The 27940-nt window shown below is 40.1% G+C and overlaps 1 protein-coding gene across 2 annotated transcripts in view; it reads left to right on the top strand.

Moving 5' to 3' along the window:
* LOC133020415 (integrin alpha-M-like) overlaps positions 1–27732 on the top strand; it is a 40629-nt gene extending 12897 nt beyond the window's left edge. For both annotated transcript variants that reach the window (XM_061086970.1, XM_061086978.1), the window contains 16 exons: positions 15434–15591; positions 15687–15850; positions 16704–16820; positions 17364–17434; positions 17520–17661; positions 17917–18015; positions 18128–18207; positions 23549–23629; positions 23767–23842; positions 24980–25087; positions 25184–25222; positions 25310–25435; positions 25529–25642; positions 25736–25807; positions 25907–26017; positions 26182–27732. In XM_061086970.1, the coding sequence (XP_060942953.1) occupies positions 15434–15591; positions 15687–15850; positions 16704–16820; positions 17364–17434; positions 17520–17661; positions 17917–18015; positions 18128–18207; positions 23549–23629; positions 23767–23842; positions 24980–25087; positions 25184–25222; positions 25310–25435; positions 25529–25642; positions 25736–25807; positions 25907–26017; positions 26182–26409 (1786 nt within the window). In that variant the 3' untranslated portion in view covers positions 26410–27732. The remainder of the gene's footprint in view (positions 1–15433; positions 15592–15686; positions 15851–16703; positions 16821–17363; positions 17435–17519; positions 17662–17916; positions 18016–18127; positions 18208–23548; positions 23630–23766; positions 23843–24979; positions 25088–25183; positions 25223–25309; positions 25436–25528; positions 25643–25735; positions 25808–25906; positions 26018–26181) is intronic.
* The last annotated feature ends 208 nt before the right edge of the window (positions 27733–27940 follow it).

Here is a 27940-nt window from a genome sequence, read left to right as displayed (position 1 = left end):
CATAAAAACCTGGATGACCCGCAATTTTCTCTTATTAAACTCAGATAAAACAGAGGTTATAATACTCGGCCCTAAACACCTTAGAGATACATTATCTAATGATATAGCTGCGCTAGATGACATTGCCCTTGCTTCCAATGACACAGTCAGGAACTTGGGAGTGATCTTCGATCCTGATTTGTCCTTTAATAGTCACTTAAAAGTAATTTCTAGGACTGTGTTTTTCCACTTGCGTAATATCTCAAAAATCAGACATGTCCTTTCGCAAAAAGATGCAGAAAAACTAGTCCACGCCTTTGTTACATCGAGACTGGACTACTGTAATTCACTATTATCAGGCTCCAGCAGCAAGTCGTTAAAGACTCTGCAGCTGGTCCAAAATGCCGCAGCACGTGTCCTGACAAGAACTAAGAAAAGAGAGCACATTTCTCCAGTATTAGCATCGCTACACTGGCTTCCTGTTAAATCTAGAATAGAATTTAAAATTCTCCTCCTCACCTTCAAGGCCCTTAATGATATGGCACCTCTTTACCTTAAAGAGATGTTAGTTCCATATCAACCTACTAGAGCACTCCGATCCCAGAACTCAGGTTTACTTGTTGTCCCTAAAGTCTCTAAAAGTAGAGTAGGAGCCAGAGCTTTTAGCCATCAAGCCCCACTCCTGTGGAATAATCTCTCACTTTCAGTTAGGGAAGCAGACACGCTCTGTTCGTTTAAAAGTAGACTCAAAACCTTCCTTTTTGATAAAGCTTATAGTTAGAGCTAATTAGTGCGATGTTCCAAAATTGATTAAATGGCAAAAACCCCTGATGATGCTAAGACGCACAGGGAATTTATGACACAAGACACACGGAGCTTCTCTTTCCTGCTTCTCCATCCTTTTCTCCATATTTATCACATCAAGATAATTCTTATCTGATCAGTACATGTTACTAACTTGACCCCTTTCCCGGAGTTTCTGTGCCTTAGCGCCCGCGGATGCAGGGCCACAGCTGTGGCCGCACCATGGATTATGATTGTGGATCGCGCGTCAGAGGTCGCAATGGTGGATCCAGTTCGGTGGATTCTGTATCGTGCCAGCTGATCGTCGTTGTAATGGAGGATCCTTTGTCGCGTTGGCATCGGATGATGAGGGACCACGACCGAGGCGGCAGCTGATAATGGATTCTAACTGGCGGCGGTGGACAATGACTGTGGATTATAGTGGATCCCATCCTGATGCTGGATCGTGGTCTTGCTGGCTGCTGGCCAGAGACTGTGATTGCAGCGGGACTGCCTGACACATAGTATTGAAAAATGTTTACCCTCATCAATGCTGCTAAAAATCCTGATGATGTTTTCTTACACCTGACATCTATTGCACTTCTGTCCGTCCTGAGAGAGGGATCCCTCACATGTGGCTCTCTCTGAGGTTTCTACATATTTTTACCTGTGAAAAGGGTTTTTAGTAGTTTTTCCTTACTCTTGTTGAGGGTTAAGGACAGAGGATGTCACACAATGTTAAAGCCCTATGAGACGAATTGTTATTTGTGAATGTGGGCTATACAAATAAACTTGATTGATTGATTGAGTGTGTCAAGTTTAAATAGCCCATATTGTGTCAAATACATTTTCTGGGCTTTTACTATCCGTAATGACTTGAAGGGGCTCAGTAGTGACCCTCAAAGTATGACAACCGTCAATCCGGGTTCTTTTTCACTCAGTCCATTCTAAGAAATATGTTGTGGAAAGGTCGTGTTTCCTACTTCCTCCCCCGTATGAGTCATATGGGATCGCACTCGTCTCTCAGCTCCACCCAGCCGATACCAGTCCCGACACCGAATGTGACACCAAGCACACTTGTTGCTCAGCTAGCAGCTTGTTAGCTACCACAGGCTAACCACAACAAACAACACTGAAGAAACACTGGAACGTGTAGGGATCATAGACTGTATATATAGAACACTTTATACTTCCTCATTTCGATACACTAAAATAAACCTAAATGCTATACATCAAGTTTTCTAAACCTTTTTTGTACTGTTCATGTTTAACTCAATTTTTTTCATTTGCATGTTATGATATAATTTAATGGCACCAAAGTAAAACATGTAGTGCAACTATCTGCTTCTTGCCCTGTATTTTCAAATAAGCAGCAATCTTTTTTCTACAGGTTCCCTTTGAAAAGCAATGTGCAAAAAAACGACAACTGTGTTGCTGAGCTCGAGGTGGATTTCAACTTCATGTACGTTCGACATGTGATCAAACACCGGACAGCATCTGTAATGTTGGCATCGTGCGACCAGTAAGAAGTACTCTGTGTCTCCTAGGACTCCGGCCTTATTGGTGGCAGAAGATAGTTACTTCAACGTGACTGTAAAACTGTCCAATTATGGTGATGACTCATACAACACCAGCCTCACCATGCACTATCCTCCTGGCCTCTCCTTCTCCAGGATGATTATTACAGAGGTGATGTAAACATTTTATTTTATTCTTAATTACATATGAGGGATATTCTCCATCTTTTCCTATGTTCTATAATGGGACAGCTTTTGACTCTGCTGAAGGACACTATGTGTTCAGTTTAAAAAAGGCATAGAGGTAATGATGTCTGATCTTCTGAGCTAGCATCATGGCTTCATTTATTTTCTAATTAACAGTCAAATTCGTGCAAGTATCACAGCATTGTATTTAAATGTTAAGCTCATCCTTCTTTGTTCATGTTTTTCCTTCAAACAGGCGACTAGACCAACGCTCCACAGCTGTCATGATCTTGACGGGGTGCTTGACAAAACTGTGTGCGGCGTCAGCCTTCCTGTGTATCGCAGCAGATCTGCTGTGAGTCAAACTGCAGCCACTTCACAGCAGACAGAAGTGAACTTCTATAAATGATGAACTCAAACTACTTTGACCTTTGAAGACGTTTGGTGACTTCTCTCTCTTTTTCTGTGAAGGCAACATTTATAACTACTTTCCTCATCATGCCCGAGTAGGAGTGGAACGACACAATCCTGATGACCGTTACTGGAAGAAGGTAGAGGCCTTCTCATGCAATCCAACACACACAGCAAAGCCAAACATTTAAATGAAAATATCATTTACTATCATTGCAAATTATATTTGTGAAGCCCATATTCACAAATCCCAATTTGCCTGATAGAGCTTAACAAGGTGGGACATTCTCTGTCCTTAACCCTCAGCAAGAGGGAAAACATTTTAACAGAGGAAAACATTTAGAAACCTCAGAGAGAGACACATGTGAGGAATCCCTCTACAAGGACGGACAGAAATGCAAAAGACGCCTCATGTAACAGAGAGCATCAAAATAACATTTACAGCATTCATGAAAAAATATGTCGTCGATAAAAGGAGAGGTGTGTCAAAGTTTAAAGGGCCCATATTGTGTCAAATAAATTTTTATGGGCTTTTACTATCCGTAATGACTTGAAGGGGCTCAGTAGTGACCCTCAAAGTATGACAACCGTCTTTTTCACTCAGTCCATTCTAAGAAATATGTTGTGGAAAGGTCGTGTTTCCTACTTCCTCCCCTGTATGAGTCATATGGGATCGCACTCGTCTCTCAGCCCCACCCAGCTGGTACCAGTCCCGACACCGAATGTGACACCAAGCACACTTGTTGCTCAGCTAGCAGCTTGTTAGCTACCATAGGCTAACCACAACAAACAACACTGAAGAAACACTGGAACGTGTAGGGATCATAGACTGTATATATAGAACACTTTATACTTCCTCATTTCGATACACTAAAATAAACCTAAATGCTATACATCAAGTTTTCTAAACCTTTTTTGTAGCAGCAACATGTATTGAAAAAAAAAACATGTGTCCCCCGGCAATCTAAAAATATAGCAGCAGAATCAAAGGACTTAGACAGACCTGAACCAGCTCTAACTATAAGCTTTATCAATCAGGAAGGTTTCAAACCGATTGACAAATGTAGAGGGTGTCTGCCTCCTGAACTGACACTGGGACATGATTCCACAGCAGAGGAGCTTAGATAGATAGTTGACAGATAGATGTACTTTATTGTATTGCAAAAGCATGTCAAGGGTATTTCACAAAGAGCAAAGAAAAAAGAAACATAACAGAGAACTTCTGCAAGTGACTCATAGTTGTACCCCTCTGACTTTCAGTACAACAAACCCTTTCTACGTTTAGAGACTTTACAGATGACTAGTATGCTTGAATACTTAACTACCAGTTCTCACAATAACTGCTCTGTTGCTTCCTCAGTGATAACGCGAACATCACCGAGAACAACACCCTGACCAAAAGCATCCCACTGCAATTTGAAATTAAAATGGGACTAACAGTGTAAGTATGAGTGTCTTAATAAATACCATGTTGTAATGGTAGCTCATATTTGACCCAAGAATATCTGATCAATTTGATAAATGTATTATTGCATAATATATCCCACAGCACACTGTTAACATCTTGTGGTCTTTTCAGGAAAGAAGGCACCACCACATATCTGAACTTCACAGCAGAAGAGGCTGCACCTAAAAAAATGGAGATTATATACCAGGTAAAAAACTTCTAAAAATCTGTCTTTCAATGTTCTCAACAAACATTCACCCAATAGACTTCAGCTGCATGGATGATCAAGTGTTCTGGGTGAGAAGCTGTTGCCAAGCAACAATTCACCACTATTAAAAAGAACATCTAGCGTAAGAATAGTAGCATACTATCATCCAATCATCAGCCAGACAGAGACATGTATTGTGAACGTGCAAACCCAACAACCAACCACACAGCTCTTCAGTTTAACACTTACACAACAGCCTAAGTTTTTCAGATGAACAGTAGATTTATCTTCAAATCACTGAGCAGCTTGACAAATAATACCAAATGATAGGTTACAATAAGTAAGGTTTACTGATGGTTTGTAATATTTAAGGAGTGATATCTATCAACCTTTCTGACAGGCGTTACATGTCGATATGTGATTTTCTAGTCTTGATTTCCTGTCAAAGCTCTTTACAGTACATATTTGACATTCACACACATTCATATGGTGCATATACTGCATGTGCATAATCACACGCTAGCTTAGCAGCCATCAGAGGCGATTTGTTGTTCAGTATCTTTCCCAAGGACACACAGAATGTGGGAGACTGGGATCGAACTGCCGACTTTCTGGTTAGTGGACAATCCACCTCATGATTCAGTTCAAGTCTATTGTATTTGAATAGTAGGGACGGGAATCGGCAGGGACCTCCCGATACGATACTATCACGATACTTAGGTGGCGATACGATATGTATTGCGATTTCTGTGGGTATTGCGATTCTGTAAGTATTGCGATTCGATATTACGATTTCCTGGGATTTCTTTTGGTTATTATGGAAAAATGTTGAATCATTCCTTCAAATACAACACAGTCAAATTCACTTAGAGCTTTACCAGTTTTATTTCAAATATTAACATTAACTTAATGACTGCCGGGCAGCCAATAGAGGAAATAAATAAAAATGTGCCCTATTATTGTATAGCCCCTGTCAACTGCACACAAACTGACAGATTAAGAAATGTATGCCACTTAGGCTACTTTTAAACAATAAATAAAAGGTAAATTAAATAGAATGAATAAAAGTTTACTTAAAATACAAACTTTGAAATAAACAAAAAGTAGGCTATTGTTGTTTGCATGTAGCCGATGCAAACCTAGTGCTTGGGTATGTTTAGATTCTTGTGCAAAAACAAGAGCTGGTCAACATGCTCTGGGGTGATGTTGCCCCCCCCCATATATAATTTTTTTTATTTTTTTTTTTAAAAATCGATTTCGGAGGCAGCATATCGATTTAAAATCGTCATTCACAAGACACCAAATGTTAATCACTGGACTTTAGGAGCTTGCAGTTATGTTTGTTTACAACAATTGGTTGAGCAGTTTCCTCAAAGACAAGCCAGTAGCATCAATCTTCTCATCTGACTTGACAGGAATATGAATAAGCATATACTGTATCCCCAAAATGTTGAACTAATCTTTTTAAATGGACCAACTGTCTCTCACCATTCATAGATTGATAATCCAGGTTTTAAGGCTTTTCCTGTCAACGTGTCTCTGTTCTTCCCAACGCAACTGGAACATAACTTTGAAATGAAGGATTATCAAGTGTTTGTCCAGCAGGTAATTTGTTAACTACCACAACACTTCTAACTGATAATGCTGCTGTGTATGAAATTCCAAACTCTTAATACTCACATTTACTTTCTCTCTTTTAAGAACAAAACTCAATGCAGAATCCCTGATCTCAAAGCTGATGTAAGTGAAACATATACAGTATCGAAATATTCTCAATGAACATGTACTGAACCTACAAGTCTCAAATGAACCGCTGATGTGTTACAGCACTGCTCGCCAGAAGAACGCCACAAAATCATTGCATGTGACACATTCATCCTGGACAAGGAGTCATCCACTGAGTTCACATTGTCAGGAGAAGCACATTTTAGGGATCTCGAAATGCATGCAGAGGTATGAAGCGACAACACACACACTGACAGAATACATACCACAGTAAACCATTGAAAGCGGTGAATATATATATAATTAATGTGCACATTGCAGAATAATGCCTTTCTGAAACGATACACGGGAGACAGCGGGGAGGTGAACTCACTTACAAATAATATGTAAACACATACAGGTTATAGAGATCAGAAGCCTGGGCTTTGACTCAGATAATAACCACATTCAGTTTCACTGTTTCAACATTGATGCTAAAAGAATAAAAGATTTAGACTTTGAAATATGTTAGGGAGATAAAACAAAAGTAAGTCCAATGTTAATGCCCGAGGTTGAAAGCAGTGGTGTCTAAAGTCTTAAAAAGGTTTTTTAATGGTGTGACCAACACTTTCCCATTTCCCCACTTTCCTTCCTCTGAATTGTTCTTCAGTCTCGGTCGGACGTGATGCTGCGTCAGTTGCGTCACAGGTCTGAATGGCAAGTTGTGTGTTCCAGAGTTTCTGACCTCAGGCTCCGTCCAAGCTGGAGCACTGAAGGTCGACCCGACTGTTGCCTCCACACAGAGATGAGAGAGGTCTGAGAAGAGGTCTGGTGCTCTGTGGAGTGGGCAACACTCTTCTCAGTGGACTGTTGCTGGGAATACGGAGTCTGAGGAGCACATTACACATAGAGGCACAAAGTCATCAGCTGCCACACACAACATACACTTTTGGGCAGACAGTAGCTGATTAGAATATTGTAGCACATCCCCCAACCCTAATGACCTGAAGGTGTCCTGAGGTATTACGTTCACGTGGCAAAAGAAAATGAGTTCCTCCGTGAATACCGGTGAATATTTGTTCCAGATATGAAAATGAGTTCCCTCAATATTCCCTCTTGAGATAGTGTTCACAAGAACGGGACTGAAAAACTGAAATTCCTCCAGAAATAATGCAGACATAATGATGGCGCAGACACAAGATTGTGTATATTTTTACTTTCAACAAATATAATGAAAAACCCCAAATCAACAAATAAAACGTAATATCAACAAGTTGTTAAGGTATAAACCTGATGCATCTTCTAACTTTGTACCATAAAGCTCCTACAAGACATAAATGAGTCCAAGTCACACCACAGTTTGATTTAAAAACTATAGTGTACCACCTTAAATGATCTGTTTGCACTTACAATGGAGATCAAGTCTTGTCAAATGATGGTATCGAGTAATACAGGTAAAAAAAAAAAGGGAAACTAACAAAGATAAAAGATAAAGATAGTCAAGCATCATTTACTGTCTGATAGTTGATGAGGCACATCTCTGTACCACCAATTCCAGAAATCTCTGTGTCTCTAGAACCATTCATCTGATCAGCTTCACGCTTGCCATGTGCATCGTTAAAGGCCCATGGAAGTGCTGTGTCAAATTTGCTGCCATTTGAAATCTCAACATTTTCTAAATTAAGTAGCTTTGAATAAAGAGCAACCAGCGCTCTGCAGCAGCTGCACCAGCGTAAGTGATGTTGTCGATCAGGACAACGGCAAAGATAACACATTCTCCATTTTGGGGGGGGGGGGGGGGGGGGTCCACATACTGAGTTGAAAACATTGAACAAACTGGAGTCCTGCAGCAGGTGTAGAATACTGCAGTCACTTACAGTTTTAGAAAGGAAGCTGCAACCAGCATCACCACAGGCCAAACAAACAGCCTAATCCAAACAGACCGGTTCACAGTGGACACTACACAAGTTATGATAATTATAGGATATTGTGCATGTACGGTGGCCCTGATGCAAGTGGACAAAACACAATAATGTTTCCGTAATGTGTTGTGTTGTGTTGTAAAATTGATGAAGGTGTTTTCTTACCTTGCTTGAGTTTTGTCCACCTGCATGTGTTTTCTTAAGTTGCAGTGCGTTGAGCTCTCAGAGCCACCGTACATTTCAGAGCAGCAAGCCAAAAGCGAAAGTGTGAGGGAAGAGATACATTTTGCTGAGAGCATTGTTGTGAGAGGAGAAGTGTCACAACCATCTGTTACCGTACCTCCCTCATTAAAAAAGCGCACAAGAGGTGTTGCACATAGGGTTTAAAGTGTCAAGCAGCACCATCTTTAGCCTTGAGAAGATTCGTGTGGAAGATGAGAGACCAGCGTCATATTTTCCTGCTCACCTACATGGTAGCGCTTGGTAAGAAAATTATATTTCATACATTATACGACAAAATTTCTCCACATAACCACACAAGAATGTGTGTTTGAGTGTTTTAGGCTTAAAACTAATAGAATTTTTTTTTCGTTTTACCAAAAAAATTTATTTTATGTAAATTTACAAATCCTTATGAATGGACTCTTTCAACTTGAATATTTGATGCTGAGCAGATATAGTTGCGTTAATTGGTTTGAGGGCTTTTAGAAAATAGCTGCCTGCTGCTATTCTTGGAAACAACAGTTTTTCTATTATTTAATCTAAAAAAATGTAAAATACATTATTTAAAAGCTCTAGTTATTTGACAATACATTCATCACATAATAAAAGAACAAATAAAGATAACAAAGAATGGAAGGCTCTGGTGAATCCAGATTTCCTTGAACATTTGCAATATTCATATCCTCCCCAATCAATGCTGCTTGAGAACAGTGCATTTAAGGTTTAATTGTGCATCAAGGTCAAAAATTGTAGTTATTTGCTTGTCATGCTGTGAACGTTATTTTTCACATCAGTTAATCTACAGCAGTGATTCTCAAACTGTGAGGCGGGGCGCGCGGCCGAGAGGAGGTAATGTGAGGCGGAACTAATATTATAGCCGAACTAATGTTTTGACGTCTGCATCTCTTTAACGGCGGAGCAGTAAACAAATCGCTCTTTCGCCGTAGCCAGTGGTCGGCAGACCGCGGCTTCAGCCCCTCTGCAGTGGCTCCCTGTGCAGTGTTGTGCACGTCGCGCACACACTCAGGCCCCGGGGCTCTGGCCCGCCCCTACTCACTCACTCGCTCAGAGACACACACAGTGGAGAGCATCGTTCACGTGAGGCAGCCGGTCAGGGACAAACAAGAGACAGTGTTCAAAACCAGGTTGAAAAGAAAGTACTATGAAACCTGTCTTGCTTTTAGTTTCACAGTCAATGTGGTAGGACATGAGACCAGTGTGTATTTTATGTCTGAAAACAAATTAAGAAGACACTTAGAAACATTACACCCCAGTCACATGCATGTGTTCAGAGATGGGCAGTATTTCTATTACTTGTATTCAAAATACGTATTTCAATTACTTTGAGTATTTTGTAATTTGTATTTGATAGGGCCGATAAAAAATCTAACGTAATTTGTAACAAAATACTTTAGAGTTGAGTAATTTTGTATTTAAAATAATCAAGATACTTTCTCCACGAATCCAAAAACAATTCACGAGTTCACCCATTCTTCAAAATGCGCTGGCTACCACCACGATTGTCAGGAGAAAGGAGGTTAATCCACCAGTTTATGCTCCACTCAGCTGAAGATCTTGGCCTAGTGGCAGAGAATGAAACGGCTTCCTCAAACCTCCAAGATGATGAGGGAGATGACTCCTTTGTTTTCTCAGCTGAAGAAATTCAAGTCCAGGAAAGACTGGAGATCACAAGCCACAGCAAAGCTTAGTTAGAGACCCTTCGTTTTCTGGAGGAAACCAGAAAAGACCTGCTTTCTCTTCAGCAGTACCCACTTATCAAGCTCCTTTTTGTTCGATTTAACACAACCCTCCCCTCTTCAGCTCCGGTTGAGAGACTGTTCTCGTTTGCAGGAATAATATTCCATCCGCACAGGAGGCGGTTAACAACAGAAATATTTGAAAAGTGAGTTGTTCTAAAAGGCAACTAAACTGGCTACTCAGTGGTAGGGTCTCAAGAACCAAAATGGAAGGATTATTATGTCATAAGGATGTCAGTGTGAACCTGTATGAGACACTTAACATTTTAATATAGAACTATGTGGCCTACCATGCCACTGGCCAAGGTACAGTAAAGGAGAAGTAAGTAAGTTACTCACTTGATAAGTTACCTGTTCACTTTTGTATTGATTTACTTTTTACCTTTTATTTGTATTCATTTTTCTGTGCAGAACTTGATGTACAGTAATTTATTTAGGCTCTTTAGTGTAAAACTGGTTTTAATTCTATATTTTGCTTTTTTATAGTATACATAGGCCTTATGTGTGATGATATTCATATGTGATGAATAATTTCTTGTTGATACAAAGCCAAAGTTTATGGGCTGTTAAGTCCCATTAATATATACACTACAGTTCAAAAGTTTGGGGTCACTTAGAAATTACCTAATTTTTTAAATAAAAGCAATGTTTCAATGAAGATAACATTAAATTAATCAGAAATACACTCTATACATTGTTAATGTGGTAAATGATTATTCTCGGTGGAAACGTCTGGTTTTTAATGATATATCTACATAGATGTATAGAGGACCATTTCCATCAACTATCACTCCAGTGTTCTAATGGTACATTGTGTTTGCTAATCGCCTTAGAAGAATAATGGATGATTAGAAAACCCTTGAAACCCCTTGTGCAATTATGTTAGCACAGCTGAAAACTGTTTAGCTGTTGAGAGAAGCTATAAAGCTGAACTTCCTTTGAGCTAGTTGAGTATCTGGAGCATCACATTTGTGGGTTTGATTATACTCTCAAAATGGCCAGAAAAAGATAACTTACATGTGAAACTCACCAGTCTATTCTTGTTCTTAGAAATGAAGGCTATTCCATGCGAGAAATTGCGAAGAAACTGAAAATGTCCTACAACGGTGTGAACTACTCCCTTCAGAGAACAGCACAAACGGGCTCTAACCAGAGTAGAAGGGGAAGTGTGGGGGGGGGGCCCCTCACAGGTCTTCAACTGGCAGCTTCTTTAAAGGGTACCCGCAAAAAGCCAGTTTCAGCGTCTACAGTGAAGAGGCAACTCCGGGATGCTGGCCTTCTAGGCAGAGTGGCAAAGAAAAAGCCATATCAGAGACTGGCCAATAAAAATAAAAGATTTATATGGGCAACAGAACATAGACATTGGACAGAGGAAGATTTGAAAAAAGTGTTATGGACAGACAAATCAAAGTTTTAGGTGTTTGGATCACACAGAAGAACATTTGTGAGATGCAGAACAGGTGAAAAGATACTGGAAGAGGCCTGACGCCATCTGTCAAGCATGGTGGAGGTCATGTGATGGTCTGGGGCTGCTTTGGTGCTGGTAAAGTGGGAGATTTGTACAAGGTAAAAGGGATTTTAAATAAGGAAGGCTATCACTCCATTTTGCAATGCCATGCCATACCCTGTGGACAGCGCTTGATTGGAGCCAATTTCCTCCTACAACAGGACAATGACCCAAAGCACCCCTCCAAATTATGCAAGAACTATTTAGGGAAGAAGCAGGCAGCTGGTCTGCTGTCTGTAATGGAGTGGCCAGCACAGTCACCAGATCTCAACCCCATTGAGCTGTGGTGGGATCAGCTTGACCGTATGGTACGCAAGAATTGCCCATCAAGCCATCCAACTTGTGGGAGGGGCTTCAGGAAGCATGGGGTGAAATTTCTACAGATTACTTCAACAAATGAACAGCTAGAATGCTGTAATTGCTGCAAATGGAGCATTCCTTGACGAAAGCAAAGTTTGAAGAACAAAATTAATATTTCATATAAAAATCATTATTTGTAACCTTGTCTTTATATTCATTTTGCATTTCATTTGATAAATAAAAGTGTGAGTTTTCATGGAAAACACAAAATTATCTTGGTGACCCCAAACTTTTGAACGGTAGTGTATATACATAATCAATCAAGTTGTTGTCTTTAATGGCTTTGCTTAGTTACACTGAGATTCTGTGACTGTTCTTCCTTTTTGTGGGGTTCACCAGAGCTTTGTGTACATTATATAGCCCAAACCTGAATGCTCTGCTATACCAAATTGTGAGAAAAAACGGAAAATCCAGAAAAAGTATTTCCTATATTTTAAATACAAAATACATGCATTGTATTTTGTTACATTTTCTGGAACCAGAATTTTGTATTTTATTTTGGTACATTTATTTGAGGGGTATTTTGTATTTTGTATCAAAATACATTTTGATGTATTTTTGCCCATCTCTGGGTGAACACGGATTCCACGTCCACCTCTTCATCCTCAGGGCCGAGGCTGATGGACTCCAGAGAGTCGGTGTTTCCTCCGACGGTCCCGCCCTGGCCGAACATTAGGTCGGTATCGGGCTCGTCTGAGTCATTTAGCGGTGCCACGGCCACTGTCCTGTGTACTGGTACAGTTACCCCAGTCACAGGATTCACCTCTGCCAGACTAGCTTGGCGCGCTAGCCTGCGTCGGCGTGTTTTTGTGGAGAGGCGTGCACAGTGCTCACAGGTGTCCGGGGATATTAGTGATTCTCAGGCGTGTTCCAGCCCGAGGCACGCTGAACATACAGAGTGGGTATCTGCCCCCGATATTTTGTTTCCACAGGTGCACAACCTCGGTGGTACATTGCTCTTGCCCATGGTGAGGACAGGAGCCGCGTCCATGGTTGCCATCTCTTCCGTTAAATTGGAAGCGGCTGAGTAGATAGTATGGTGGCTACCTACTAACCCCAGCCAGCTATGTAGTGTTAAGGTAACGCTCGTCGACCGAGTGGTTAGCTCGCTCTGTGAAAAGTTTTGTTAGCCTTTAGCTACACCTGCCGTCTGAGATAATCTGCCTGCCAGTCAGGACTGGCGAAGTGTAAAATGCTTCTGGGGGACATCGCGGAGGGCGTTTCCCATAGTGAGATACCGAAACGAATGTTGAAAGAGAACTGAAGGTTACCACAGGTTCTATGTCATGTTTATAAGTGGAGAGTGGGGTGAGGGGTATTCAGCTGCAACAAGCAACTTCATCACTAGATGTCACTTAATACTACACACTGAACTAGGGCTGGGCGATATGGGAAAAAATGTAATCACGATATGTTTTTCCATATTGATCGATCTCGATTCTTATCACGATATGTAGTTTTTGATCAGTTTCCTGAAGCCGTCCCTCTCCACTGTGCTCAGGGGCATCAATCTGTAGCTAAGCAATAAGTAATAGCGCTCGTTATATTTTTTCCCCGCTTCGATTGTTTTCATTTGGGACAATGGCTGCAAAACACGACTGGATGGACTGTTGTTTTGCTAACATAGCATCGCTAACGTTAGCGATGCTATGTTAGCAACGGGAGACGTAGTGGTCTTGCCTGTCTCTTTGTTTGGTGTCGTGCAAACTTGAGCCCGCAGAGTCAAACTCTCTGTGTAATCACTGGGATGGTGCCGTTTCAGGTGATTGAAAAGGTTTGTGGTGTTTCCCGTCCTGGCTGGTACCGACCGCCGGCATATTTTGCAGACCGGCTTCGTCTACTCCTCGTCCTTTTAGCCGTATCCAAACCACGTCCACACAACTGACGTCGCGTTACGCTTTTTTTCGACAATGTCTTCGGTTCCGGGTGATGTAGTGATGTCGCTCTCACATTCGGCATTATTTTCGCTGTCCCCGACTTCAGTTTCACTCATTTTTTCTCCTTTTTCCAACTTCGTTCTCTCTTGTTCTCTCTCTCGCAACTGCAGCAGCTCTCATGATGGGAAGGGGGCGTGTCGTGTCCTAACTGCAGACGGCAGCCGGCAGACTCTGACACTGTAGTTGCGCTTACTTTTGCCACGTGAGATCGAATACATGTCACGAGGAGATAATCGAAATCGATCAAAATTTTATCGCGATCCCAAATCGGGATCGAAAAATCGCCCAGCCCTACACTGAACCTTAAAGAGTATGGCCAAGTCTGAATCAGAATCAGATAAAAAAGTGTTTTTGAGTGAACACCTTACCTGAGAACCTACTAACCACTGTAAGTAACCTATAAAATATTAATTAAATGTTATAAATTAAAGAAATTAGAATATCAAATATGTTCACAAACAAATACACAATACATCTAGAAAATGTTTCATAAGCTGATTTCAAAATAGTGTTTTCATCCAGGCAGGTGTAAAGCCGGACTGAAGGAACTAATATCAACCGTCTCCTATACGACCTACCAAAATATGATTCAACTCTATGCAAGACGCTTTAAAAATAAGCTTCTTGTAATGGAAATTTACTTAATAACTTCTTAGTTTATCCTTACAACAGACATTTCCATCTAGGGCACAGCTCGACATAAACTTTATGGTGCACCCACTTTCTAGCATCTGAGCCCACTGTCTTTTCATGTATTGCAGAAGTTGATCCTGAGCTCATCTGAATTCTAGTGACCTGTAAAAGTCTGGCAATTTAGATGGTAATTGTCAGGCCTAAAGTGTTTTCTCTTTTAGTTTAGCTCTGTTGTTTGTTTGAGTTGTTTTCATGTTTGCACTCTGTTTCTGTTTCCTGTTTTATTTTGTAGTCTTGTGTTCCTGGTGTGTTGTCTCTGTCTTCACTTCCTGTCGGTGAATATCATCCTCAGTCCTCATGTGTTTCACCTGTGTCCAATTGCCCCTGTCTTCCCTGTGCATTTAAGCCATTGTGTTTCCCCTTGTCCTCTGTCGGGTTGTACTTGTTGTTACACGTCGTTTCACGTCGTCTAAATGGTTAGTTTGTGTCTGCTGTTTCGTCCAGCCTCCCTGTGCTTGTTTCCCTGTTCTCTGTGCGCCTTGTCGCCAGTGCTTTCTGCTAGTGTTCCTGTTTTGTTTGTTTGTATTGTTGTTATATCCGCACATGATACTATTTACTCACCCCCCACCCCCCCCACCTGGGTATTTTTGGGTCAGGAGGTAACCCACACACTTCGCTTTTCATCTCACTTTCTACCTCCACCTTCGCTGTCTGATCCTTTCTGCAAACAGCTTTTACAAATAAACTTACAAAGACAACTTGTCTCAGAACCTCGTTTGTTGACCAATTTTCCACCACAGTCTAATAATACATTTTTTCATTCATTTAATAAATTTGTATCTTTAATCAATATCTTTCAGGTCCCGTCCTGTCTTCAACGTCACCGCACATCTCTCTTTTCTTCCTAAGGAAATAAGCACTGAGGAGATTAACTGTGTGGACAAAACAGATGAAAGTTTACCCATGGGGATCTTACAAGTCTGCTTTGAAATGGTAGAAAACCCAAAGAGCAAAGCCGGTAAGGACCGGAGCCAATGAACAGATTTATTAAGAGCTGCCAATAGTGCACACCCTATCAATGAGGTACTTTAATCTAGCTGTGTGTCTTTATAGACGTGATGAGCTCAGGACTGAACATCTCATACATGCTTAATGTGGATCCAGTGAGACAAACCTACCAAGGTTTCTTTGGAAATGAAAAGAAAGCCAGGAGTCTTACCTTCACCTGCAACCTGACGGCTAATGAAACTTGCTTCCAGTACCCTGTCAACATGCCTGTATGGAGACCAATTCATTCACACTCATACTCTACACATATGTTTTAGAGCATCTACCACCTATATATAAATATCATCCATGTCGCTACACTGTAAATTGCTTCCATAACCAACACCAGTTGTTCTGAAATTGGGATCAGAGGACCCTGGGGGGTTGATGGAAATTCGCTCATTAAAATGATCATGATATATGGTTATTCTGTGTTGGAAACAACCCTTATACATGTTTTTCTAAGAAATGTTTTTAGTTGTTCTCACAAAACTTGTAGAAATATGAAAAGTAGGCAGGGTTTAATTATTCCAAGGGACATGTGTGAGGGGTCCTCGCAATATTTGCTATAGGGAGACAATGGCCAGAAAATAATGGAGGAGCTCTGACCTACACAACACACTATAAAATGTTGTGTAGGGCGGGGTTAAAAATGAGCAAAATGTTTTGAGCACATGACCTCTGCAACAAACGCATCGAAATTGTGTGTAGTTGTGTTTTCACATTTGTTTAAGGATTTTAACACTTTGTCTCAAACAGACATGTTCCTCTGAGGAAAACACTGAAATGTTTGCTATCAGTATAGAAATCTGCTGCATGCTATAGTTTACTTGTTTTCTGTTGTTGTTTATTCACGCTCAAATACTCACGGACCCACCTCTCCATGTAGCAATACCTTTTTTGTCACATCATGATACATTTAACTGATAAAACTGGACTCCAGTTACACCAGCCGTCAAAATCTTGTACATTTATTTGATCTTTTCTCATGTTCATGCTGAAATCAATTTCTAAAATGAAAAATCTCTACTGTGTGAATATGTCTTCAACAATATGCAGATGACTTCTCTTCCTTTCTCATAGAAATGTCTGAAAGACACTTTTTCACCCATCACCATCAAATTCAACTTTTCCCAAGTCGACAGTGAGAGTGCGAGTGCCGTCCTAAACGTGGACAGCAGCAGGTTGGCTAGTGTTGAGGTATGTGCACTGCAGATGGCTGCAGGCCGTCACACAGAGTTGTATATAGTTGTATCCTTTTATCCTTACAGACTATGGGGAAATGGATGTCCCACAAAATCCTCCTGATTTTAAGCATATTTTCAAATTGCAGATTAAAACAAACTGGACTGGAAATGCTGAAATATAATGGGAAAACAATTATGAATGACTGTGGTGGAAAACAATTATATTGATAAAAGCTAAATGTGACGTGGACTTTTTGAATAAATCATGATGTATATGAATTAAGTGACTTAAAACGTCACACAAGCTTATGCTAAGGAGACAGGAACATCAACATATGTGTGGAGCGATATGAAAACTTTATACTTCTCATTTTGATACATTAAATAAACCTAAATGTTATACATCAAGTTTTCTAAACTTTTTTTTTGTACTGTTCATGTTTAACTCAAATTTTTTCATTTGCATGTCATTTAATGGCACCAAGGTAAAACATGTGGTGCAACTATTTGCTTCTTGCCGTGTATTTTCAAATAAGCAGAAATCTTTTTTCTACAGGTTCCCTTTGAAAAGCAATGTGCAAAAAACGACAACTGTGTTGCTGAGCTCGAGGTGGATTTCAACTTCACGTACGTTCGACATGTGATCAAACACCGGACAGCATCTGTAATGTTGGCATAGTGCGACCAGTAAGAAGTACTCTGTGTCTCCTAGGACTCCGGCCTTATTGGTGGCAGAAGATAGCTACTTCAACGTGACTGTAAAACTGTCCAATTATGGTGATGACTCATACAACACCAGCCTCACAATGCACTATCCTCCTGGCCTCTCCTTCTCCAGGATGACTATTACAGAGGTGATGTAAACATTTTATTTTATTCTTAATTACGTATGAGGGATATTCTCCATCTTTTCTTATGTTCTAAAATGGGACAGCTTTTGACTCTGCTGACCGACACTAGGTGTTCAGTTTAAAATTATGTCTGATCTTCTGAGCTAGCATCATGGCTTCATTTCTTTTCTAATTAACAGTCAAAGTCGTGCAAGTATCACAGCATTGTATTTAAATGTTAAGCTCATCCTGCTTTGTTCATGTTTTTCCTTCAAACAGGCGACTAGACCAACGCTCCACAGCTGTCATGACCTTGACGGGGTGCTTGACAAAACTGTGTGCGGCGTCAGCCTTCCTGTGTATCGCAGCAGATCTGCTGTGAGTCAAACTGCACCCACTTCCCAGCAGACAGAAGTGAACTACTATAAATGATGAACTCAAACTACTTTGACCTTTTGTCGTTTGGTGACTTCTCTCTTTTCCTGTGAAGGCAACGTTTATAACTACTTTCCTCATCATGCCCGAGTACGAGTGGAACGACACAATCCTGATGACCGTTACTGGAAGAAGGTAGAGGCCTTCTTATGCAATCCAACACACACAGCAAAGCCAAACATTTAAATGAAAATATAATTTACTATCATTGCAAATTATATTTGTGAAGCCCATATTCACAAATCACAATTGCCTCATAGAGCTTAACAAGGTGGGACATTCTCTGTCCTTCACCCTCAGCAAGAGTGAAAACATTTTAACAGAGGAAAACATTTAGAAACCGCAGAGAGAGACCCATGTGAGGAATCCCTCTAAAAGGACGGACAGAAGTGCAAAAGACGCCTCATGTAACAGAGAGCATCAATTTACATTCTATTCAGCAAGTAAAAGGGTATACTCAAGAATTGACTATTTTTTTACTTACAAGTACAACTCAGACAGACACAGACTTAAAGACTGTAGAATAGGGGTCAGAGACATATCTGACCACTCAGCTGTTTATTTAACTGTGCATCTGGATAATAAAAAGAAAAACACCCTCTGGCGACTTAATACAAGCATCTTGAATGACAGGACATGCAAAGAATATGTGCAGAAGGAATTTAAAGATTATATGGACAATAACAATAATGGAGAAGTAACGCCAAGTGTTTTGTGGGACGCTGCAAAAGCAGTGATCAGAGGAAAGCTTATAGCACTGACCTCACACAGAAAAAAGGAAAGATATAAAAAACTGTCTGATTTAGAAGAGAATCTTAAAGTTTTAGAAAGTGAACACATTGAAAGTAAGGAAGCTTATATTCTAGATCAACTAAGAAATGTCAGAAAATAAATAAACAAACTATGTGAGGAAGAATTAGAGAAAAAAGCCAAATTTGCAAAACAGAGATACTATGAGAATGGACCAAGGGCCCTGAAGCTTCTGGGATGGAGGTTAAGGAAACAACAAGCAGACAGCTCCATATATGAAATTAGGGACCCTGGAACTAAAAAATTATGCCATAAGTTAGAGGATATTGAACATGTTTTTGAAAATTACTATAGAGGAACCAAATACAACTAGCCCTCAGGAAAATAAACTCATTTCTGGAGTCAATGGATCTACCCTCAATAGGTGAAGAACAGAATAAAGCCCTGATGGCAGAGATTACAATGGAGGAAATAGGGAAAGCAATCTCTAGGTTAAAAGCAAACAAAGCGCCGGGTACGGACGGCTTCCCAGCCGAGTGGTACAAGGCCTTTAAGGATCAAATAGCACCTATGCTTTCTGACTGCTTTAACTATACACTTAAAAAAGGTGAACCACCAGGTACATGGAGGGAGGCAATCATTTCGGATATTCCTAAGGAGGGGAAGGACAGAAAAGAATGCAGCTCATATAGACCAATCTCTGTAGTCAATATAGACTACAAGTTGTACGTGTCAATATTAGTAAAAAGGTTAGAGCATATAATAGTAGAACTAGTGGATCCAGACCAAACTGGTTTTGTGCGTGAAAGGCAGACACAAGATAATATTAGACGGGTGCTACACGTTATCGATCATGTGAATAAGGGGAATATTGGAGCCACAGTGATTAGCTTAGATGCGGAAAAGGCATTCGACTCGGTTCGCTGGAAATATCTGTTCTTGGTGTTGAGAAGATTTGGCTTTAAGGATGATTTTATTAACTGTATCAGAACTCTTTACTCCTCACCAAACGCCAGAATAAAGATTAATGGACACCTCTCACAGGTTGTCAACTTGGAGAGAGGTGTCGGGGCTGCCCCCTTAGCCCCGCCCTCTTTGCTTTATTTATAGAGCCCCTGGCACAGTCAATCAGGGATGATGAAGTGATAAAAGGAGTCATGATTAGAAGTACAGAGCAGAAGATTTGTCTATATGCAGATGATGTTTTACTTTTTATTACGACACCAGAGGTCAGCATTCCCAGACTGATGTCTTCGCTTAAAGATTTTGGAGCTCAGGATATAAATTAAACGTGCAAAAAACGCAAACTCTAAGTTATAACTACACCCCTCAGAAAGACATGCTAAATAGATTTGGCTTCAAATGGACCTCATCAGACATAAAGTATCTGGGAATTCAAATACCTAAGGACATTTCAAAAATATATGATAGCAATTATGGCCCCATAAGTAAAAACATCAGGGCAGATATCGACAGGTGGTCCCAACTTCCCTTAGATATGCATAATAGAATAGAAACGATAAAAATGAATGTACTCCCCCGACTCTTGTATCTCTTTCAATCCTTGCCAGCTGAAGTACCACTGCAACAATTTAATGAATGGGATAGGTGGATATCGAGATTCATATGGGGGGGTAGAAGACCAAGAATTCAGTTCAAGACACTGCAACTTTCTAAAGAAAAAGGGGGTAGATCTTTACCATGTTTAACAGATTATTACAAGGCGGCGCAATTAAGACCACTAGCATGTTGCTGTAACCCAATGTATATAGCAAAATGGAAGGATTTGGAAACCTCACAGCTGGATATACCATTACAATCCATATTAGGTAGCAAAATCTTGTACAAGCAGCATGTTAAAAGTTTAAATCAATGGACTAAAGTCCCTCTTAGAATCTGGTTTAAAGAATGTAGATCACCACTATTTGAAAGACGGTCTAGACTGTTGAGATGGGTCGCTTTTGACCCAGACTTTAAGCCGGCAGGGATTGATGGGAGGTTTAGGTATTGGCATAGAATTGGCATCACTTCTTACTGTTCAATCTCATCAAAGGGCGAACTGGATAGTTTTCAGAAAATTTCAGAGATGTATGGTTTGGAAAAACTGGATTTTTTTAGGTATTTACAAACCAGGACCTACTTCAATAATGTGATTAAATCCAAGGAGAAATGTGATGCTAATTTAATTGACATATTCATTGACATGCATAAAAATATGGACAACAGGAAACTTGTTTCAAAATTATACTCAAGTATTCAATCCAGTAGAAAACACTCAACAGAAAAGGTTAGATTAAAATGGGAGAAAGAATCTGGACTTGTCATTTCAGAGGAGGACTGGTCAAATATGTGCTCTGTGCAGTCCACTTCCACCAGCTCGGGTCTTTGGAGGGATTTCTGTTGGCGGAATCTGATGAGATATTTCATAACTCCCAAATTAAAATGTGTACAAACAGGTGAGGCAGGAACGGGTCTATGTTGGAGGAAATGTGGAGAACAGCTGGCAGATCATTTCCATATATTTTGGAGCTGCCCAGCCATTCAGCCATACTGGCAGGCGGTAACACAAGTAATACGGACTGTTTTTGGAGATGGATTTGACTGTTCCTTTTCTACAGTTTATTTGGGCAATATCGCAGCTCACCCGGTGCAAGACAAATATTTGTTAAAGATACTATTAGCAGCCAGCAAGAAAGCTGTAACACGAAAATGGCTACAGGCTGAACCCCCAACAGAGACTGACTGGATAGATACTGTAACTGATATTCAAAATATGGAGAGAATGTTTTTTTCGCTGAATCTACGATTTGACAAATATCTGCAGTATTGGGGAAAATGGATTGTGTTTTTAACCTCACAGGATCATCACTGACCTGTTACTATATGAATTGACTGAATTTATCATCATCAGTGTACCATCTGTAAAAATGTATAGGTGACCAAAAATAGTTTTTCTTTCTTTTTGTTTGTTTCGTTTCGTTTTATGTATGTTTGTTCATTGTATCTTTGTTTCTTTAAAAATAAATTATAAAAAAAAAAAAAGTAACAGAGAGCATCAAAATAACATTTACAGCCTTCATGAAAAAATATGTTGTCGATAAAAGGAGAGGTGTGTCCAAGTTTAAATAGCCCATATTGTGTCAAATACATTTTCTGGGCTTTTACTATCCGTAATGACTTGAAGGGGCTCAGTAGTGACCCTCAAAGTATGACAACCGTCAATCCGGGTTCTTTTTCACTCAGTCCATTCTAAGAAATATGTTGTGGAAAGGTCGTGTTTCCTACTTCCTCCCCCGTATGAGTCATATGGGATCGCACCATGGATCGCACTTGTGGTAGAATTCTGGAGATACAAGAGGCTGGAAACAACAAAGTTATCTACGTGTATTTAATAAGGGGCTTTCTGCAGAAAGGATCAACACAGGGAAACCGCAAGGGTCTCAGAGTGAAGATGAAGAACAGTCAAATACAAGGGTCTTATATAGGAGGGCTGAGGGCTGTCTCTTTGAACCAATCCAGACAGGTTCCCATAGGTGGAGGAAGGAGAGGAATCTAAACACAACAGCTGATTCACATGTGTTTCCTAAGGTGATAATAAGACATACACTCCTTCCTTTGATGGGTAATTAAGTCGCAAAAGGTCTCACTGTATTGACGTCATAAACAGTTCCCACCAGAAAACAGCTCAAGTCATCAAACATCTGTTGTATGTAAATACAAGTCATAAAAGTCTGTTGAGAAGCTTCAAACACTTACTGTTCCAAATACAAAATACTTTTTCAACCTTGCTTAGTTAATTTTCTACTACACACTCGTCTCTCAGCCCCACCCAGCTGGTACCAGTCCCGACACCGAACTCGACACCAAGCACACTTGTTGCTCAGCTAGCCGCTTGTTAGCTACCACAGGCTAACCACAACAAACAACACTGAAGAAACACTGCAACGTGTAGGGATGCAAGGAAGCGAATGTGTCCGTGTTCATTCCTCCTAAGAACGTTACTATTCAAGACCAGCAGTATATCATCTTAGGGGGACCAATACCTCAAATTAAATCCCAGAAAGGTGTAAAATATGGGCCCTTTAGAGTATTTATACAAAAGAAAATGTTTGACAGAGATGAAGGGCGCATTAATGACAATTGTAATGATAGAGGAATTGCCAGTAATGGTATACGTAGGAATATTGTATATCTAAACAATCAATTTCTTATCATAATCCGTCCACGATCCATGACCACGATGTGGCCACAGAAGTGATCCTGGATCTGCTGCGATAAAGCTCAGTCAAGTAAAGTCAAGTCAGCAACATGTATTGAAAAAAAAACCATGTGTCACGTGTCCCCCGGCAATCTAAAAATATAGCAGCAGAATTAAAGGACTTAGAAGTCTTAGACAGACCTGAACCAGCTCTAACTATAAACCTTATCAATAAGGAAGGTTTCAAGTCCTGAACTGACACTGGGACTTGATTCCACAGCAGAGGAGCTTAGATAGATAGTTGACAGATAGATGTACTTTATTGTATTGCAAAAGCATGTCAAAGGTATTTCACAAAGAGCAAAGAAAAAAGAAACATAAGATAACTTCTGCAAGTGATTCATAGTTGTACCCCTCTGACTTTCAGTACAACAATCCCTTTTCTACGTTTAGAGACTTTACAGATGACTAGTATGCTTGAATACTTAACTACCAGTTCTCACAATAATTGCTCTGTTGCTTCCTCAGTGATAACGCGAACATCACCGAGAACAACACCCTGACCAAAAGCCTCCCAGTGCAATCTGAAATTAAAATGGGACTAACAGTGTAAGTATGGCTGTCTAAATAATACCATGTTGTAATGGTAGCTCATATTTGACCCAAGAATATCTGATCAATTTGATAAATGTATTATTGCATAATATATCCCACAGCACACTGTTAACATCTTGTGGTCTTTTCAGGAAAGAAGGCACCACCACATATCTGAACTTCACAGCAGAAGAGGCTGCACCTAAAAAAATGGAGATTATATACCAGGTAAAAAACTTCTAAAAATCTGTCTTTCAATGTTCTCAACAAACATTCACCCAATAGACTTCAGCTGCATGGATGGTCAAGTGTTCTGGGTGAGAAGCTATTGCCAAGCAACAATTCACCACTATTAAAAAGAACATCTAGCGTTAGAATAGTAGCATATTCAATCATCCAATCATCAGCCAGACAGAGACATGTATTGTGAACGTGCAAACCCAAAAACCAACCATTCACAGCTCAGTTTAACACTTACACAACAGCCTAAGTTTTTCAGATGAGGAGTAGATTTATCTTCAAATCACTGAGCAGCTTGACAAATAATACCAAATGATAGGTTACAGTAAGTCAGGTCTACTGATGGTTTGTAATATTTAAGGAGTGATATCTATCATCCTTTCTGACAGGCGTTACATGTCGATATGTGATTTTCTAGCTGTCAAAGCTCTTTACAGTACATATTTGACATTCACACACATTCATATGGTGCATATACTGCATGTGCAGCACTTTCTCTATCATACATAATCACACGCTAGCTTAGCAGCCATCAGAGGCGATTTGGTGTTCAGTATCTTTACCAAGGACACACAGCATGAGGGAGACTGGGATCACACCTCCGACTTTCTGGTTAGTGGACAATCCACCTCATGATTCAGTTCAAGTCTATTGTATTTGAATAGTGGCAAATCAAAACATACATGATCTCAAGGCACTTTACATAGTAAGGTCGAAACCAAACCGTTCCCATGACCAGCAAACTCTAACCACATCATACACTGTCATGTTGAATGTGTCAGAAAACAGTTGTCCAGTTACCAACTCAACTTTCACTAGCTAGTTGCTGGATTTGCAGATTGGAGGTGGGATGGTTGAATACATCATGAAAGTATAACCTAACATGTGTTTCTTTATGTAGGTTTGTATGAACTACAAAATACACCAAATGTTAATCACTGGGCGTTGCCTGGAGCTTGCAGTTATGTTTGTTTACAACAACCGGTTGAGCAGTTTCCTCAAAGACATGCCAGTAGCATCAATCTTCTCATCTGACTTGACAGGAATATGAATAAGCATACACTGTATCCCCAAAATGTTGAACTAATCTTTTTAAATGGACCAACTGTCTCTCACCATTCACAGATTGATAATCCAGGTTTTAAAGCTTTTCCTGTCAACGTGTCTCTGTTCTTCCCAACGCAACTGGAACATAACTTTGAAATGAAGGATTATCAAGTGTTTGTCCAGCAGGTAATTTGTTAACTACCACAACACTTCTAACTGATAATGCTGCTGTGTATGAAATTCCAAACTCTTAATACTCACATTTACTTTCTCTCTTTTAAGAACAAAACTCAATGCAGAGTCTCTGATCTCAAAGCTGATGTAAGTGAAACATATACAGTGTCGAAATATTCTCAATGAACATGTACTGAACCTACAAGTCTCAAATGAACCGCTGATGTGTTACAGCACTGCTCGCCAGAAGAACGCCACAAAATCATTGCATGTGACACATTCATCCAGGAAAAGGAGTCGTCCACTGAGTTCACATTGTCAGGAGAAGCACATTTTAGGAATCTCGAAAAGCATGCAGAGGTATGAAGCGACAACACACACACTGACAGATTACATACCACAGTAAACCATTGAAAGTGCTGAATATTTATCCAATTAATGTGCACATTGCAGAATAATGCCTTTCTGAAACGATACACGGGAGACAGTGGGGAGGTGAAATTCAAAAGCTCCATAGGTGTTGAATTTGACGGGCGACACTACGTGCTGGTTTCTCGTAAACAAGAGGTTTGCTGATTTTCCACCACAGTATTATCCTTTCAAAGATGCTGATAAAAAAAAATTCCACGATACCTAATTTATCATGTTCATTAAAAACAGAGAAAAGATGGATTTATGGAGACGTCTCATAAATCTTGCTCATGGAAAGACAACGATCCAACCATGAAATGGGTAAATTCAGTCTTTTCACAAACAGCTCAAACGATGTTGTTTTTTAGATCCACAGACTTTAAGCTCAGGTTTCACTACAAAACCTTTTTCTGCCAACAGGGTGAAGTTCTGGTTGAGTTCATAATTCTCCCCAATCGACTGCTGATCATCCTAACTGGAGTTGGATTGGGTTTGTTGTTTCTCATCATAACCACAATCATCATGTGTAAGGTGAGAGATCATTTCTTATTCCAAGTGTTCCCCATGCACCACATGAAATATAAGTTACAGTCTTCAACCTTCGTATTCAGAGCTGATACTTGAATTTAACTGAATTCAGAAGATTTAAACCATGGTTGTGATCTAATGATTTTTTTTCTTGCTTCCAACACAAGCTTGGCTGCTTCAAGAGGAAGATGTTTTATGAAGAAGATGAGACAGATGCTGTTCTTCAGGCTGACAGTTCCTCTGACTTTGCCCTTGACCCCAGAGCAGTCAGACAATTAGAGACTGAGGGCAAATCTGACAAACCATCAGAGGAGAAATCGCTTCTTGTTGACGACAAGGCCAAAGGCAGCATTGCAGCAGCTGATGAAGAGGAGGGACTAGGGTATAAAAAGTAATTTACAACCATTAAGGTGGGCTGACAAATGCCTGAATTATGAAGGATGCAGCATGCACAGTCATTATTAGTGAGCAAAATTACTAAAGGGACAGTTTGTCATTTTTGCAAATAGGCTTATTTGCTTCCTAGCTGAGAGTAAAAGAAGATACCACTCCAAATATGAATCTGGAGCCACAAGATGGAGAGATTGGATTTGCATATATATTAGACAAAAAGGGAATTGGTAGCCTGGCTCTGTGGAATGTAGCAACATCTAATGAACCAAGTACATTTTTTATCCATACAGATCAAATATTACAAATTTGCCTCAAAGGTCTTTACAGATGTTCAACAAAATAAAACCTTCTGTCCTTAGAGACTCAAACTGAATAAATAAAAAAGTAGAAATGAAGGAAACCCGAAGAAGAGGAACTGAGGAGGGATCCCTCCTACAGGACAGACTGACATGCAGTAGATGTCGTGTGTACAGAGTAAATTTATGTTGCAGTCTTACAGTATGGATGAATAGCATGGTCAAAATATAGATTGTAAATATACAGTAAGAATATGATTGGAGAGGATGTTGACATGTCCATCAGATGGGACCTGGGCCGCACGACCTGGAGGGGGACAGACAAACCAAAAACAGGAGGCCAAGCACATCCTGAACACATAACCTCCAGCTCCCAGCTACTCTAGCTCACTGATTTTCCTCTTATATATCGTTTTACAAAAACCTTCGCTCAGTCACCACGGTGATATCTACATGTGGAACCTTGGTCACGTGATAACCGGTGCTCCTAAAGAGCGGATCTCCACAGAGAAGACAACCAACATCACAGCAACTGTGAGGAGCTTGATGACGCTGGACAGGAAACTGATCCAACCCCAGAAGCATCAGATATCAGACTGTTGACAGAAAACCCTCCATACATGACAGACCTGTTATCACATTACTGATGTCCCATACCTGCAGTAGGTCGCATGATGACAACCGTGCAAAAGAAATGCTTTTTTTTTGGTATTTTATCAAATCATTAAATGTTTTTGGAGCACTTTTATTCCATGTAATATCATGGTTGTGTTATATCAGGCACAACAAAGTTATGTGAAAACTCGTCCTCAACACAGAAGAGACACAAGTTTAACTTGCAGGTAGCGTCACATGAAGCCTGGTCACATGATCCCTGTGTCCGCCCTAGGGTGCCGTATCTACTAATGTATATTTACACTGTACAATACTGTAACATTAATACTAGTCAGCCTTTACCTATTTGTGATCTTCGGCACAGGTTTTATCTCCTTGTTTATGCAATGTTGTGCCTTAATATTATTATGTTTTTATGCTTTTCATTCAAAAAATTAAAGTGAGAGAAAAAGATTGGGTGAGTGTGTAAGTTTAGCATTCAAGAGGTGTCGCTGTATGTTGTGTTGATTTTTGCTAGTTAAAAACTTCCAAACTCCTGGTGTACTAGCAAGCAACCATTTCAAAAAGATTGATCTGTCCTGACAAATAGCTTTTCCCAACAATTGTGCAATTCTTTAAAAGC

Source organism: Limanda limanda, chromosome 2 (assembly GCF_963576545.1).
Source record: "Limanda limanda chromosome 2, fLimLim1.1, whole genome shotgun sequence".
NCBI lineage: Eukaryota > Metazoa > Chordata > Actinopteri > Pleuronectiformes > Pleuronectidae > Limanda > Limanda limanda.
This window is presented reverse-complemented; position numbering and strand designations above follow the sequence as displayed.